The 14,901-nt window shown below is 34.4% G+C and overlaps 1 protein-coding gene and 1 pseudogene across 1 annotated transcript; both read right to left on the reverse strand.

Annotated features, from left to right (window-relative positions):
* Positions 1-951, reverse strand: LOC106829606 (olfactory receptor 4P4-like). Its single transcript, XM_014838811.1, has one exon. The coding sequence runs from the start codon at positions 949-951 to the stop codon at positions 1-3; it is 951 nt and encodes a 316-aa protein (XP_014694297.1).
* A 12,257-nt stretch (positions 952-13,208) lies between these two features.
* On the reverse strand, positions 13,209-13,968 carry LOC106829602 (olfactory receptor 4P4-like; annotated as a pseudogene).
* Between the last annotated feature and the right edge of the window lie 933 nt (positions 13,969-14,901).

Here is a 14,901-nt window from a genome sequence, read left to right on the forward strand (position 1 = left end):
TCACATCAAAAGATGAATAGCCTTCAACTCATTGGCTTTCCTTTCATTGCACCAAACTTTCCTTATGGCATTTTTCATCTCCACATTTCTAGGTGTGTAGATAAGAGGGTTGAGCATGGGGACAATAATTGTGTAGAAGAGTGTAAACACTTTATCTTCTGGTAAAGTTGTAGCAGGTCTAATATAAACAAAGATGACAGGTGCAAAAAACAGGATTACAACTGTGATGTGGGAACTGCAAGTAGAAAGTGCTTTGTGGCGGCTTTCTGCAGAATATGCTTTCACATTATATAAGATCATAAAGTAGGAGGCCATCAAAACCAAGAAGATCACCAGTCCCATCAGACCAGAATTGGCAATGACTAAGAAACCAATTTTGTGTGTATCAGTGCAGGCCAGTTTCAACAAAGGATATATGTCACAGAAATAGTGATCTATTTCATTGTGGCCACAGAAAGATAAAAAAATAGTAAGCAGAAACAGTCCAAGGGAATGCAGAAGCCCCCCAACACATGATGCTATGAGAATTGAGTTACACCTTTGCCTATTCATGATGATGGCATAGTGAAGGGGTTTGCAGATGGCCACAAAGCGGTCATAGGCCATTCCTGTGATGATGAAGACCTCAATCCCCCCAAAGAAGTGTGTGGTAAAAAGCTGAGTCATGCAATTTTTATAGGAAATGACATTCCTTTCTGTCAGTAAGTTAGTCATAAGTTTGGGTGTCACAGTGGAGGTGTAGAAGAGGTCTGAGACTGCAAGATAATTAAGAAAGAAGTACATGGGCTGGTTAATTAGCTGACTGCATGTGATAGAAATCATGATGATCAAATTCCCCAACCAAATTGCTAGATAACAGAGTAAGAAAAATAAAAAGCAGAGGATTTGTACTTTCTTGTTCTTAGAAAGTCCCAAGAGAATAAATTCAGTAAGATTATTGCTATTTTCCATGGTCTGATGCTCAAGAAAGTTATCTGAAATAACAAAAGTAAAAAAAAAAAATCACTCATGAGAAAATGAAGATGTAATATGTAATTAAAGAGGCACTAATGCATTTTTCAAAACCTCAGCCATTTTGAGATCCATTGAATCACTGATTCATTTAAAAAAAGACTTTTGAATATCTAGAGCCAATATCCTTCTAAGAACTGAGGATACAATGGTGAATTAAAGTTCCAGCTTTTGTGTAATTTAAATTCTTTTGTGAGAAATCAAGAAGGTATACTCATCAAGAATAAAAAAAGAGGTAATCCGAAGAGTGTTAAGTAGGGTGAACACATTAATGTATCACTGTAGGATATAAAATGGAGGCTACCATAGAACTTACCTGATTAGACAGCTTCTAATGAGAGCACAAAAGTGGTGGAGGGTGTGTGGATGATTTATACAGTGCTTGGCATATAGTCAATGATAAATAAATATTAACTAAAGAAAAATTTGGGAAGTAAACAATGTTCTATAATCTTTAAGGAATAATATGTCATTAGAAATAAGCTGTCATCCATTAGTCAGGTAGTTCATGATGAAACTGAAGAACAAATTATTTTTCTGAATTGACTTGTAGTCCATTTTGGACTTATAAGAGGAAATAACGTAGAAATTACTGCATGAAACTTTTATATTTCTTAAAAGTTATTTGTAGCTTCTATGGGATAATGGAGCCACAACTCTGCTTTTCCTGTTTATTTCTCTTGCAGGATTATAGTAAAAACAAAATTAGTTTTAAAAAGTCATTCTTGGTTCAACCATTTTTAAACGAATTACAACACATGTTTGGGGGTTGGCTCAGTGGCAGAGTGGTTAAGTTTGTGTGCTCCACTTCAGTGGCCCGGGGTTCAAGGCTTTGGATCCTGGGTGCGGACCTACACACTACTCATCAATCCTTGCTGGAGTCACATCCTACATAAAAAATAGAGGAATATTGGCACAGATGTTAGCCTGGGCCAATATTCCTCATCAAAAACAAACAAAAACACATATGTTTACGCATCATTGATGCCTTCTGCTTTTTATATCAAATTGAATGCATTCTACTCTAAGCAAGTTAAACTTAATGCTAATGAAGAGATAAGTAGTTGAAAAATATTTTTTTAACTTTAGAATTACTTAAGAATGAGTGATGATTCTTTATGAGAAATATATATCCAAATTTCAAAAATTTTTCTGTTTATGTTTAGTTACATTATATCCAAGAGAAATCAATTTAAGTAAATTGTTAACAGTGGCTATCTGATGATGGTTAGACTATAGAGATTTTAATTTCCCAATTTATCTTTTCTTTATTTTCCAAAATTTTTACCATAAATGTATTTACTTTTAGAAAAAAATGAATATTTTATAAACAAAAGTGTATTTTACATCACTAATGATTATGACTTCAGTTAATTTGAAAATATCTTTATAAATATGATTGTACATTTATGGTTCAAATGTAGTTTAAAATATTTAAGAAATGTGTTCACTGCAGTCTGGAAGTCCACTTAGATTTTTACATAAAACTAGGACCAGGAATTCACACTGATAACCATTTATCCCTAAGTGATAATTTCATGAGAAACAAAAATGCCTGGATTTTTGTCATGTTTCTTTTATTTGAATGATTGATGAGACGTGCGACTTCTGTTCAAATTTGCCAAATAAATAGGAATATTTCACTTCTCTGTGTCAATAATACCAAAGGTTTTGAAATGTCAGACAAATGAGTTAGGACTCACAAAATTCCAAATCATAAACTAATTTTGAATACTGTTGTCACAAGACTGTGACTCTGGGTGTGGAGTGAAGAAATTATTTGAAGATCAACATGCATTTATTTTTTAAACTTTTTTCCTTTTTAGCTCGTCATCTACTCTTTCGAAATAAGTAAATTTTCAGAACTTACTTGATGACATCATATAAGGTAACCAATTATGGTTGCCTAGGTTTGAAATATAATACAGAGAAGTAGATTTCTTTAATTTCAAAATAGTTCCCTCAAACACAATACAATAAAAATGATGCAGCCTGCTTTTCTCGATCATGTTCTCCCTTTGCTTCTTAGAGAATACACCCACACAAGCAGCACAATTCCATAAAATAATCTCTTCATAGTCTCTCAAATAGAAGCCGTTATATTTGCATTCCAAGTAATCATCTGGTAAATGTACTCTATCATTAGACAAAATTCCTAGTTTCTCTCCCATCCTTCTGTTTAATTGTTCGTTCCCTAGGATTTCAGGCTCTCATCCATACAATAAAGGAGTTGGATTAGATAATCTCTGAAGATCTCCCCAGATTCTGATAGTGTGTGACTGCTGATTCTCCATTAGTCTGGGGAAAACACCTGTCTGCTTCCTTCTTGCCTCCCTTACTCCCCTGGATGTATTGAGACTATGGAAAATATAATATCAATGAGTGACAATTTTATTACCATTTCCGTGCCTCAGTTTCCTTCTCTGTAAACTGAGATAATGATAATACCTCCACGCGGGGTGATTTTTTTTTTTTTAGTTAAAAAAGTTAAATGAGAAATTTCTTAGAACAGCGCTTGGAAATTATTACACATTCAATAATTATTAGCCACCTTCTACAATTACAAAATGTAAGATCAAGGCACTAGGGAAATTGTAAGCATACCAGGTTGAGTTATATCTTGTAGTATCCCTCTCTTCACAATATTGGAAATATCAGAAACTTTGGAGATAGACACTAGTTTGGAACACAGCTCTGAAATTTAAATGTAAGATTCTTCAACTCCTTGAGTATTTTTTCCCTTCATCCATAAAATGAGCATCACAGTGCCTAACTTACAGGATTGCTGTGGAAATCAAATTAAACTATACATATGAAGCTCAATGCTGCAAAACATACTAATGCCCCCTATTTCCTCTTTGGAACCCCCATACTGTCACAAATTTAGGAGGTACTCAAGATATTCAAGTAGCAGCAGATGCTAGCAATTATGAAGATACATTCTTGAGCTATATAAAATCAGGTGGGGTCCTGGCTTTAAAATTCACCTGGAGCATGATCTTAGGCAAAATACATAACCTCAACTTCCTCATTTATAAAATGAGTAGTCCTATAATTGACTTTGAGTCTGTTGTAAGGACTTGATGAATTAATTTATGTAAAAGCTTAGGACAGAATCTGGTATATATTAAGATTAAAGATTTAATAAATATTTTTATCATTGATATTACACACTTTTGTCATATTGGAGAGCATAAGCTTAAATTTAGAATAGTATGTCATCTTGTTATTATTCTTGCACATTTTGAAGAGCTTATTAAGAATATATTATATTTCAACATGGATAAATGAAGGTAGGTAGAGAAGACATAGCATAGTTCCCCTGCCATGAACAATCTATTATTTCTCATCTGAAGGCTGGGGTTCTCACACTGGTTGAATGTTCTCTCATTAAACCAAATTTTTACCTTCTGTTCACAGTTGAGCTAACCTTACCCCCACAAACCCGAAGTTAAACTTCTTGCTTGTTCTAACCATTTAATGCTTTCTTTCCCCTTTCCTTTGGATTCATTAACCTTACCCAAATTAGGTGGATGTTTATAAGCCTCTTTGACAATTTTTCTTCATCTCAAAAAAAAGTCTCTGTTAAACTTTGAAAAAAGAAACATACCCTATAGATATTATGCATTGAAGTAGGTGACTGAAAAATTTGCCATACATTTTTGCTTCTGCATAGTCTTAGAATTGTACCGGTATTTTGCCTTTTAATCATTTTTTATTGATTTCCTTCACTGACATTCTGTCCACTGACCAGCTGGGCTGGTACATCTTTCTTTATATTCAACTTTCTCCCATTATGGAATATGGAGGGCTAATGATGTGATTAAATTTTAAAATAAAACAAGTAAATCTAGTAATATTTTGACAGCTGCTGTGGGATGTGGCACCAATACCTCAAAGAGCTGACGCACTAATCTAAATTCATTACAGCTTGGTTTGTTACAGTTGGAAAGTAAAGCAGAACTTTTCCAAAAATAGTAAAAATAGCATTTTTTAACGATTATGGCTTTTTTCCATCCAAAGGTTTATTAGAGGGATTAAATACTCAATACAATCAGAATGATTCAAATATTCTTTTAAGGAAAATTACCAGTACATATATGCACTGAATTTAACTTACCAGCTGCTCAATTCACCAGACAGATTTCATGTAAGCTGAGGTTTCCACCTAAGCTAAATTCAGAATTAAAAAAAAAATTGCTGTACAATAAATAATAAATCTAAATTATATAAAGTCTTATTAGAGAACTCTTGTGAATTCCGTCAAAAGAGACACATTTGGGAAATTGAACCAAATTTGAGATTTTTTTCAGCAAACTATTTTTCCATTTCTAAAAAAAGAAAGTAGTGTCTCTCTGATATTTACCTTTGCCTCTGTGGAAAATTTATATATATAAAATTCTTCCTATATATATAAAATTGAATATATATGTTCATTTTGATATCAAGTTGGCATCTAAATTGAATTCTGAGAAAACACACTATGTAAAACAGCTCTCAATATCTCTGAGGGTTTAGAAATTTCCTATTAGTATACTTTGCCAAAGTTTAAACTGTAGCTTAAATTTCTCCCTAGTAAGTAGTTATGCCAAAGTCAATAATTATATTTGCCTATTGCATCAGGATCCAAAGCACCAAGATTAGACATGAGACACGGGAATTATAAGAATATGTTACACAGTGCTCATATGTCAGGACAGGTGGACCACCAGGTGGCTAAAAGAGGCTGAGGGGAGCTGAAATGGGAAATACCAGAGAACTATATAGTCATGATTAAAAATACAAAGCAAACCAAGAATTTAAGATTTAACTTTTCCTAGAAAAGCAAGATTGCTGGAATGCTGGAATTTCTAATTGATGCCTGGAAAACACTCCTTTTCTTTACAACTGTTCTTTCCGGAAGCCCATCTGCTCCCATGGCTTCTCCTGCCAGCTCTTCAGATAGCTTACAAATTTCTCTCTCTCTGGCAAACTCCTTTCCAAAAATATATTATTTGTTCTGATTAAAATCACACAGGCGTATATTTTAGAAAATATAGAAAACTATAACAAAATAAAAGGGTCTCATTAATGTATTCATTGAAAAGTATTTACTGTTACCTAAATCTAAAAAAAGTCTGAGTTGGATAAAACTCAGTGTAGAGCATGCATATACTGGTGGATAAAACAGACATAGTCTTTGCCCTCAATGATGATAGACAATAAACAAGAAAACAAAGAAATGTACAACTACAAATAGTATATTCAAAAGAAAAGAGCACAGTGCTGTTAATCTTTTTCTTTTTAATTTATTGAAGTTTTATTAAATAGAAAATCTTTGACTCTTTTATGTCATACAAATATTTGTTACTTGATTGTCTCTTGAATTTGTCTTTAAGTAATCCTACAAGATAATTGTATTTTCTCATCCTTTTTATACCTAAAAAAATATTGTCTTTATATTTGATCTAAAGTTGGATCATGTGATTGAATTAACATTTTAAAAATTTACTTTGTCTTTGTTGTCGGCCTGACAGTTTGTCTGATCTTTTCATTTATCATGGAAATTGTTTTAAACAGCTGTTGTCTATGAATAGATCTATTTTTATGTTTATTTTTAATTCAGCAATGTTTTAAGGCTAATATCTGCATGCTTAAATTTTTAATTTTTAAGTTTTAGTTCCTATTTCAAGAAAGTTATCTTTAATGGGAATTTCTTTTGATCAATCTGTTTTCAGAATGTAATGATAGGAAGACTTACAATTCTTATAGTATATCAATTTATTTCTCTGAAATATCAACTGTAATGTCCTTTACTGATTTTATCTATTTTTTTATGTTCTTCACCATATCAAGAAATCTTCTCAAGTCTTCACTATTTGATTGTAGCACTTTATATTTTGTTTCTTAATACCTTCAGATTTGATTTTAGCTTTTCTGTTTAGCTTTATTTTCCCCTGTAATTCTTCCTAGTCTAAATATTTCTCTTTTCACATCCATTTCCTTTTTAATATCAATTTTTTCTCCTTAAAACATTTTACTTTAGTTTTTTAGACATCCTCTTGCAACCTATTGAAGATAGCAAAATTTTTTTCTTTCTTGTTCTCACAGGAAATAATTTTAAGAGTTATGTTCTTTCTCTAAGCTTTCTGGTAATATTTCCCTTTTCGTTTTTTCTGCAATATTCTTTCACTATCTTTTATGGGGTTTTTTTTCTATTCTTGGTGAGATAAAATATCTTCAGAACAAGTGTTTGCCAACTGACCTGTTATTTGCATTATCCTCCATTAATTCTGTATCCTCCTGGGTAAAGCTGAAGTCTATCCTTTGATCTACAGCAGTAACAAGTGGATATGCCTAACTCCTTGACCACGTTACTTTATCAACCTGGTTTTGATGATGAAATTTTGGTCCAGATGTTTGTCTGCCTCTGTACTCTTAAGTCCAAGCATGCTTGGTATAGTCTAATTGTTCACATCTTTTTATTCCATGTAATTTAGATTAAAAAAACTCACTCAGGTTCTTCGTTGCATCAAAAGAATCCACAAGATGTGTCTGGAAATGCATTAATAGCTAACATCCAACGTCAATCATAATTGAATGATTACTGTGCCAAGTAGTGTTCTAATTTGTTGCTCATTTCATGCTTGCTAATCCTATGGTTAGCTACCATTATTATTCCCCCTTTACAGCTGAGAAGACTGAGATACAAAGTTGAGAAGCTCTCCCTAGGCAATAGATGTGTGTGTGATTGAGGGGGCTCTAAACCCAGACAGCTTGGTTTCAGAGTCCGCATGGTCTACTGGTTCCAGGAGACTCTACTATAGGCTTAAAGCAATAACAGGGTTTTACATCATAGTAAAATATTTTTAAACTCTATAGTATTTAGGTTTTTCTTACAAGTACCTAATCTTTACCATTTTGCTCTATTTTCCTCAGTATCTACTTCCTTCAATTAACATTTTGCCCTCTACTCTTCCCTGAGTCTACCTTTAATCACTAAATTAAGTTTCATCAATTCTAGCCTCTCTATTCTGAATATAAAGCAATTTGGAAAGCTTTGAATTTCAATCTCCTAACTCTTGGAAGAGAGAATTGAATATCATTTATTCATTTTAAATAACATTTTTTTTTCATTTTTTGTCTATGTTTTTGAAATAGTGGATATTTAGGAGACCTGATTCAGAGACTGCTAAACATAGACTATATTTATATTATCTCAGACCCTATTTTCTAAGTTTCTTGACTATAGCATTAAATTCTCAGTTTCTTCAAGTTTAGCTCAATACTCTAACACTACCACTTACTACATTGTTAAAACTCCTTCCCTATTTCCCAATTTAGCATGTGCTCTTTTCTTTTAAGCTAAAATTCCCCTTCCTATATTAGATGGATTATTTATTTATGAAGCGTGAAAGCATATGTAAAATGTTCTATGCTTCATAAATAAATAATGCAGGCAATATAATCAGAATATTATGCTTTTAGCCTAGAAACAGCTTGTCTCAGATGTCTCTCTCTTTAAATCAACCATTGGCTGCAATGGTTTAGTGGAGCATGCCCTGAGCTAGGAGTTAGAGACACATTTTTTGGTATCAATTACATGAGAAAGACACTAAAATTCTGTGATATTTTATTCATCTGTAAAATGGGCTAGATTCTAAACATATGAAAACAAAAAACAATAGGCAAAATATCTAGAATTAATAAGAAAGTTGGTAAGGTAGCTTGATCTAAGATATATATAAACAAAATTAATAGTTTGCATCTAATCTAGGAATAAAACTTAGAAAAGGAGAAAAGAAGTTCTACTTACAATAGTAAGAAACCAATCAGTTATTTGCAAATAAATTTTAATAACAGAAAATCTGGATCAATAGGAAGAAAACCATATGAGCTTATTTAAAGCCATAAAATCACTGACAGAATTATAAATTAAAGTTTAGGTGAGGAGATAATATCATAAAGACAATAATTTCCAGAATTAATATATAAATTAAATTTCTTTAAAAATCGGGATACTTTTTGTTTTTCTTTTTAATAAAATGATCCTAAAGTTTATGCAGAAGAATGTGCTCAAGAAGAAGCAAAAGAAAAAAATGTATCTCTTAGTTGGGATTGCTGTTAGTTACATTTATTTGAAAACAATTTAGGAACGTCAACAAGTAATTTTTTTAATATCACAATAAATCTGTAAGAACACAGTCGATATGCACATAGGGTTTATTTACAACCATGACATTGTTAACTGAATCACATAGTTGCTGATGTGGTTGCTTGAATAATTCATCCAGAACAAAATCCTTCTAGATTCTTGCTCCATCACATTTATCATGAAGTATTTTCCCTTATGGCTGCAAAATGCTACTCTACCTAAAGTCTTATGTTCATGTCTCAGGAAGGAATAAAGAACAGCAAAAGGAAAGAAAAAACATTTATCAGGAAACAAAACTGTCCCAGAATTCCAGAGTAAACTCCCAGCTAAGTTTCATTGGTGTCAGCTGTGTAAATAACTAACCTAGTTACAAAAGAGGACTGAAGAATTGCTAGCAAAAGCCATCTCAGAGGTTTGATAGTAATAAAAAAGAAGGAGAAATTTGGGTAGGCTTCTGGCAACATCTGAAATAGTATGCAAATAATATTTCTGAAGGAGGAATTGCCTTCTCAGATACCAGGTCAATAAGGAACTGATTTTGGAATGGACGCATATTTTTTTGGAAGAGAATTTGGACCCCAGAAAGATTTCTAAATATATGTAAAGAATGTAACATATGATAAATATATGGTTCTATCAATATGCCCCCCATGTTTAAGACTATATTCTCTGTCATTAGGAAATTTTCTCATATATTTATTTAGCAGGTATTCAATCAACAAATATTTATTCACTATTTATTAATGCCATCCATTATTCTAAGAACACAGTGAAATAACCACAGATACCCCTGCTTTAATTTTAATTGAGATATTCAGTAAATAGAGCAATTACATAATGCATAAATGCATACCTAGGACTTAGACTTAGAGTTTGAATGATATTGCTCAGTTGAGAATAAAAGTCGGGGTCAAGTGCAGCAGAAATGAGACAAGAATGGGGGCTGTTACAATTATTCAGCCAGGAATGATGGGTATGTGAGTTCAAGGGAAAGGTCTGAGTAGGAAGATTAAAAATTTGGACTCATCTGCACATAGAGAGTATTTAAAACCATTAAATTATATGAAATAACCAAGATTGGGGGAAAAAAAAAGATCAAGGCCTGAGCTCCATGACTGTCCAATATAGAGAGGTGAGTAAGAAAAGCAAGAGCCAGAAAAAAACCTGAGATATAATTTTTAGACATGAAAGGAAAACCAGCAGAGTATGGTGGCCCCAAATCCAAGTCAAAATGTCATGAAGTAAAAAGACCAATCAACTCTGTGAAATCCTGGAGATATTGATAGGGGAGTGATTGACAACCTTGATATAAGCAGCTTCAGTGAAGTAGTCGAGGTGAAAATATGATTTGAGAGCTTACAATAAACCTGGGGAGAGGGAATCAGATACAGAGAGCATAGGAAGAAGAGAAATCAGAACTGGGGAAATTGGGAAGGGAAAGCAGGGACAAAAGAGGTTTCTGTTTGGTTTTATTATAGATTAGAGAATTAACAGTTTAGTATGTTAAAGGATAAATTTTAAAAGAAGATATAATTGTGATTTTCATCCAGATAATGAATGAACATGTCAAAGATTTTATCTAACTTGGTATTTAATGCAGAAACAAATAAAGATATTACCGTTGGTTCAGTCAAGAACAAAGTGCACCACACGTTTATAGTCTGCTAAATCAATCTATAAGTGAATGCAAAAGTAGCAAAATATCCACAAGGCTACGATCAATTGTATTTCACTGTACACAATTTGTATTTCTATTGGCAGGCATTATTGGTGTTGCTATCATTTCCTATGAGTCGACTTCTCTAGCTATAGAGTTGTAAAATATCCTAGTCAAAGACAATAAAATGTGGATAACCTGAATGGCAGAACTAGTAAGGTCACTCACTGCATTGCAAAGAATCTCGTCATGTTTCCCTGCAGTGGTATGCTGATACTGCTGATCCAACTGGAGAGAGAAAAATTGCTGATGTGGAGAAAGACCTGAGAATTAGTCATTAATTACTTAAGTGATGATGAAATGATGCTCTTGAGAAGGTGAGAAGGGAGGAGATCCAGTGCAAGAGTGAAGGAGGCAAATGAGGAATTCCCTGCTTAGTGGTTGGTGTTACCGATGTCTTTTGCTCCATATTCTCCAATAATCCCTGTTCAAAACTTTTATTCCAAAAATAAAAATAAAAGAGAAACGTTTGTATTAATTTTTGAAGTTTTACTTTTCAATAATGCAAGTCTGGCTGGTTGGAAGATAGAGCTTATGAAACAGAGGCAGACTTTAAGGCCTTGCTGGTCTTCTTACCAGAAATCCTGCTAATTGTACACCAGAAAGTGATCTTTCACGTTTGTGCTGTGATGCTGTTCTCTGACACGTGCACTGTTCAAGCCCACTCAGGAGCTTCGGAATAACCGTCGAGAACTAGAGAAAGAACAACCAGGAAATTATATTAGGATATTTTTCAAGACTGTGTAGCAGGTGATATTTGAAGTTTTATTTCTGGTCATTTTAAACTGTGTCACAGCATTATGCTATTTTTCTCCTTATATTCTTCACCCATTTTGGGAACCCTCAGCAACAATAACTCATTTTAGTTAGTATGCCTTCTATACTAACCTGAAAACAGTTTCTTATGCAAGTGTGTCATGTCATTGCAGTTTCTAAATACCTTTGAGATCCTCCTCTGTCCTAATGAATTATCCAGTGGCTTGATTTTGCTCCTAGCCATTTCTGACATTGAGCAAATTTCCTCCAATTCCTACTGAAAAAACTGCCTTTAGCTTTTTTTTAAAAAAAAAGATTGGCACCTGAGCTAACAACTGTTGCCAATCTTCTCTTTTTTTTTTTCTGTTTTTTCTCCACAAATCCCCCCAGTCCATAGTTGCATATTTTAGTTGTGGGTCCTTCTAGTTGTGGCATGTGGACTGCAGCCTCAGCATAGCCTGAGGAGTAGTGCCATGTCCGTACCCAGGATTCGAACCGGGGAAACCCTGGGTCACCTAAGCGGAGCATGTTAACTTAACCACTTGGCCATGGGGCCGGCCCCCCTGCCTTTAAGTTTTAGAATGAAAAAAAAAACTTACCCATTGAGTTTAAACGATATTCTCCACTTACCCACTATGAGAATAATTTGATTTCACCAGTAAGAGGAGCATGACTGTAATGTAAGCATTCCTTAACCTTTTTCCATCCTCATACCCGCACTGCTCCAGAGGAAAGTCATCATCAGCATGAGTACTTTTCTGAGGCATAACAGGGGATTGGGCCATAAAAACAGCTCATGCTTATTGAGCACTTGCTGTGTGACAAGCAGTGTTTTAACCCTTCACACATAATCTTCACTAGACTCTGAGTGTGTATTACTATTGCTTCCATTTATAGATGCTTTCTTGGGCATACGTCCTCAGAGTAAGTAATTCTGGGTCTGGAACTCATGCACATAACTGATACACTGTAAGGTGCTAAAATTAGCCAGAGAGAAGGGGTTGATTTATATATGCAGAGAGTTGGGAAAGAAAGTAAGTTAGAACAAAAGAAAAACATGCTAATGTGGGTCTTGGGAAAGAGTACTGGTGTTGGGCACGTGAGAAACTCCAGAACGCCACTGGGTACAAAATTATCAGAGTAGAAGGTGAAATTTTTGAGAAATATTGTTGCGGAAAATAAATTAGATCTTTTAGAATATTCTCTAAGTGATGCAAGTGAAAAGTAGGAATCATTTTTTTATCACTGTTTGGTGGCTGGAATTGGTTCACTGAATAGACTCATACACGAGAATGAGCTGTATGGGCTCACAGTGTTGACTTGTACTGCACACTGCCTTTGATGGTCTGCTGCTAAATATCTAAATTAGTTACACAGCCAAAGGATCGATAGGGCAAGGAAATATAAATCAGAAAACTGGGAAAGAAAGCACAACAGAGAGGAGGCCTGGGTAAATCAAGGAAATCGTATACTTTTGCACATATTTGTGCCTATGCCTGTTGCTAGATACAAGAAACATAAGCATGCATCATATATTTTAAACATTTCAAGGTAGGAAAGTTATATATTCAACCAGCTCTGTAGCGAAAGTCAGGGAGCCTTTCCATTTATTTCCTTACTTCCTGTGATATGGCACCATAGTTTCTTTATAGGTTTTTCATCGTTTCTTAGTGTATATATCAGAGGGTTGAGCATGGAGGCAATGATAGTGTAAAAGAGAGCAAACACTTTGTCTTCTGGTAAAGTAGTTGCCAGTTGAATATAAATAAAGACTCGAAGGGCAAAAAAAATGACCACTGCAGTGATGAGAGAACTGCATATGGAAAGAGCTTTGTGACAAGTAGCACCTGACAGAATACAAGATCACAGTATAAGACATCAACAAGACCACAAAAGTCACCAGACCCAGCCGGCCCAAATTGGCAATACCCAGGAAACTGATTCTGCTTGTGTCAGTGCAGGCCAGTTTCAGTAAAGAATACACATTGTATTGTGTATTGTAGTGATCTATTTCATTGGGACCACAGTAGGATAGAAAGATGATAGGGAGAAACTGATCAACGCAATGTAGAAATCCCCCAGCACAAGAAGCAATGGTCATGGCATCACACTTCTGCCTGCTCATGATGACAGTGCAGTACAGGGGCTTGCAAATGGCCATGTCGCGGTCATAGGCCATCCCTGTGAGGAGGATGACCCAAATTCCCCCAAAGAAGTGCATCATAAAAAGCTGTGTCATGCAGCCATTGTAGGAAATGGTCTTCCTCTTTTTTTTTTTTTTAAGGTATGCTGGTTTTTTGCTGAGGAAAATTGGCCCTGAGCTAACATCTGTTGCCAATCTTCCTTTCATGTTGGGTTTTTCCTCTCCAAAAATCCCAGTACATAGCTGTATATCCTAGTTGTAAGTCCTTGTAGTTCGTCCACGTGGGATGCCACCACAGCATGGCTTGATGAGCGGTGTGTAAGTCTGTGCCTAGCATCCGAACTGGCAAACCCCAGGCCATGGAGGCAGAGCAAGCGAATTTAACCACTATGCCACTGGGCCGGCCCCAGGAAATGGTCTTCTTTTCTGCCAGTAAGTCAGGGATTAAGTTGACTGGCATGGGGGTAGGTGAAGCAAAGATCGGAGAGGGAGAGGTGACTCAGGATGAAATACATAAGCTGGTTAATAAGTTGACTGCAGGTGATAGAAATCAAGGCAACCAAGTTTCCAATCAAAATTGCAATGTAACAAAGTAAGAACAGTAAAAAGCAGAGAACTTCTATTTCCTTTTTCTGAGAAAGTACTAAGAGAATAAATTCTGTGATGTTAATCTTATTTTCCGTGATCCCAAGCAGTTTGTAGTCGCCTGAAATAGATAGATTATGAATTCTTATGATATCTATTTAAATATAGTGATGCGTATTCTTTGGCATGGGACAAATTATAATGGAGAGAGTCCAAAGTTTGAAGAAAATAGAAATTTAATTTCTATTTAGAAAGGCTTTCCTGCAGGTCTTTTTTGTTCTTTCCTTGAAAATATTAATTACTGGTAAACGTCTTAGGTACCTGAGATAAGGACTAGCAGTGTAAAATGCAGTGTATTTACGTAACAATTCTATAAACATGTATTATCAAACATAACTGGATATTATGCCCAGATGGAACTACAGAAATGGTACTTTTGGAGAAACAAAGAAAAAATCAGCTATCTCTTCGCTGTTCTCAGTTTTTATTATTGAGAAAATACACAGATAAATGAAACATGGAGTGAAGATACAAAAATGCAAATACATGAAGTAT

The sequence above is a fragment of the Equus asinus genome, chromosome 17 (genome assembly GCF_041296235.1).
Source record: "Equus asinus isolate D_3611 breed Donkey chromosome 17, EquAss-T2T_v2, whole genome shotgun sequence".
Taxonomy (NCBI): domain Eukaryota; kingdom Metazoa; phylum Chordata; class Mammalia; order Perissodactyla; family Equidae; genus Equus; species Equus asinus.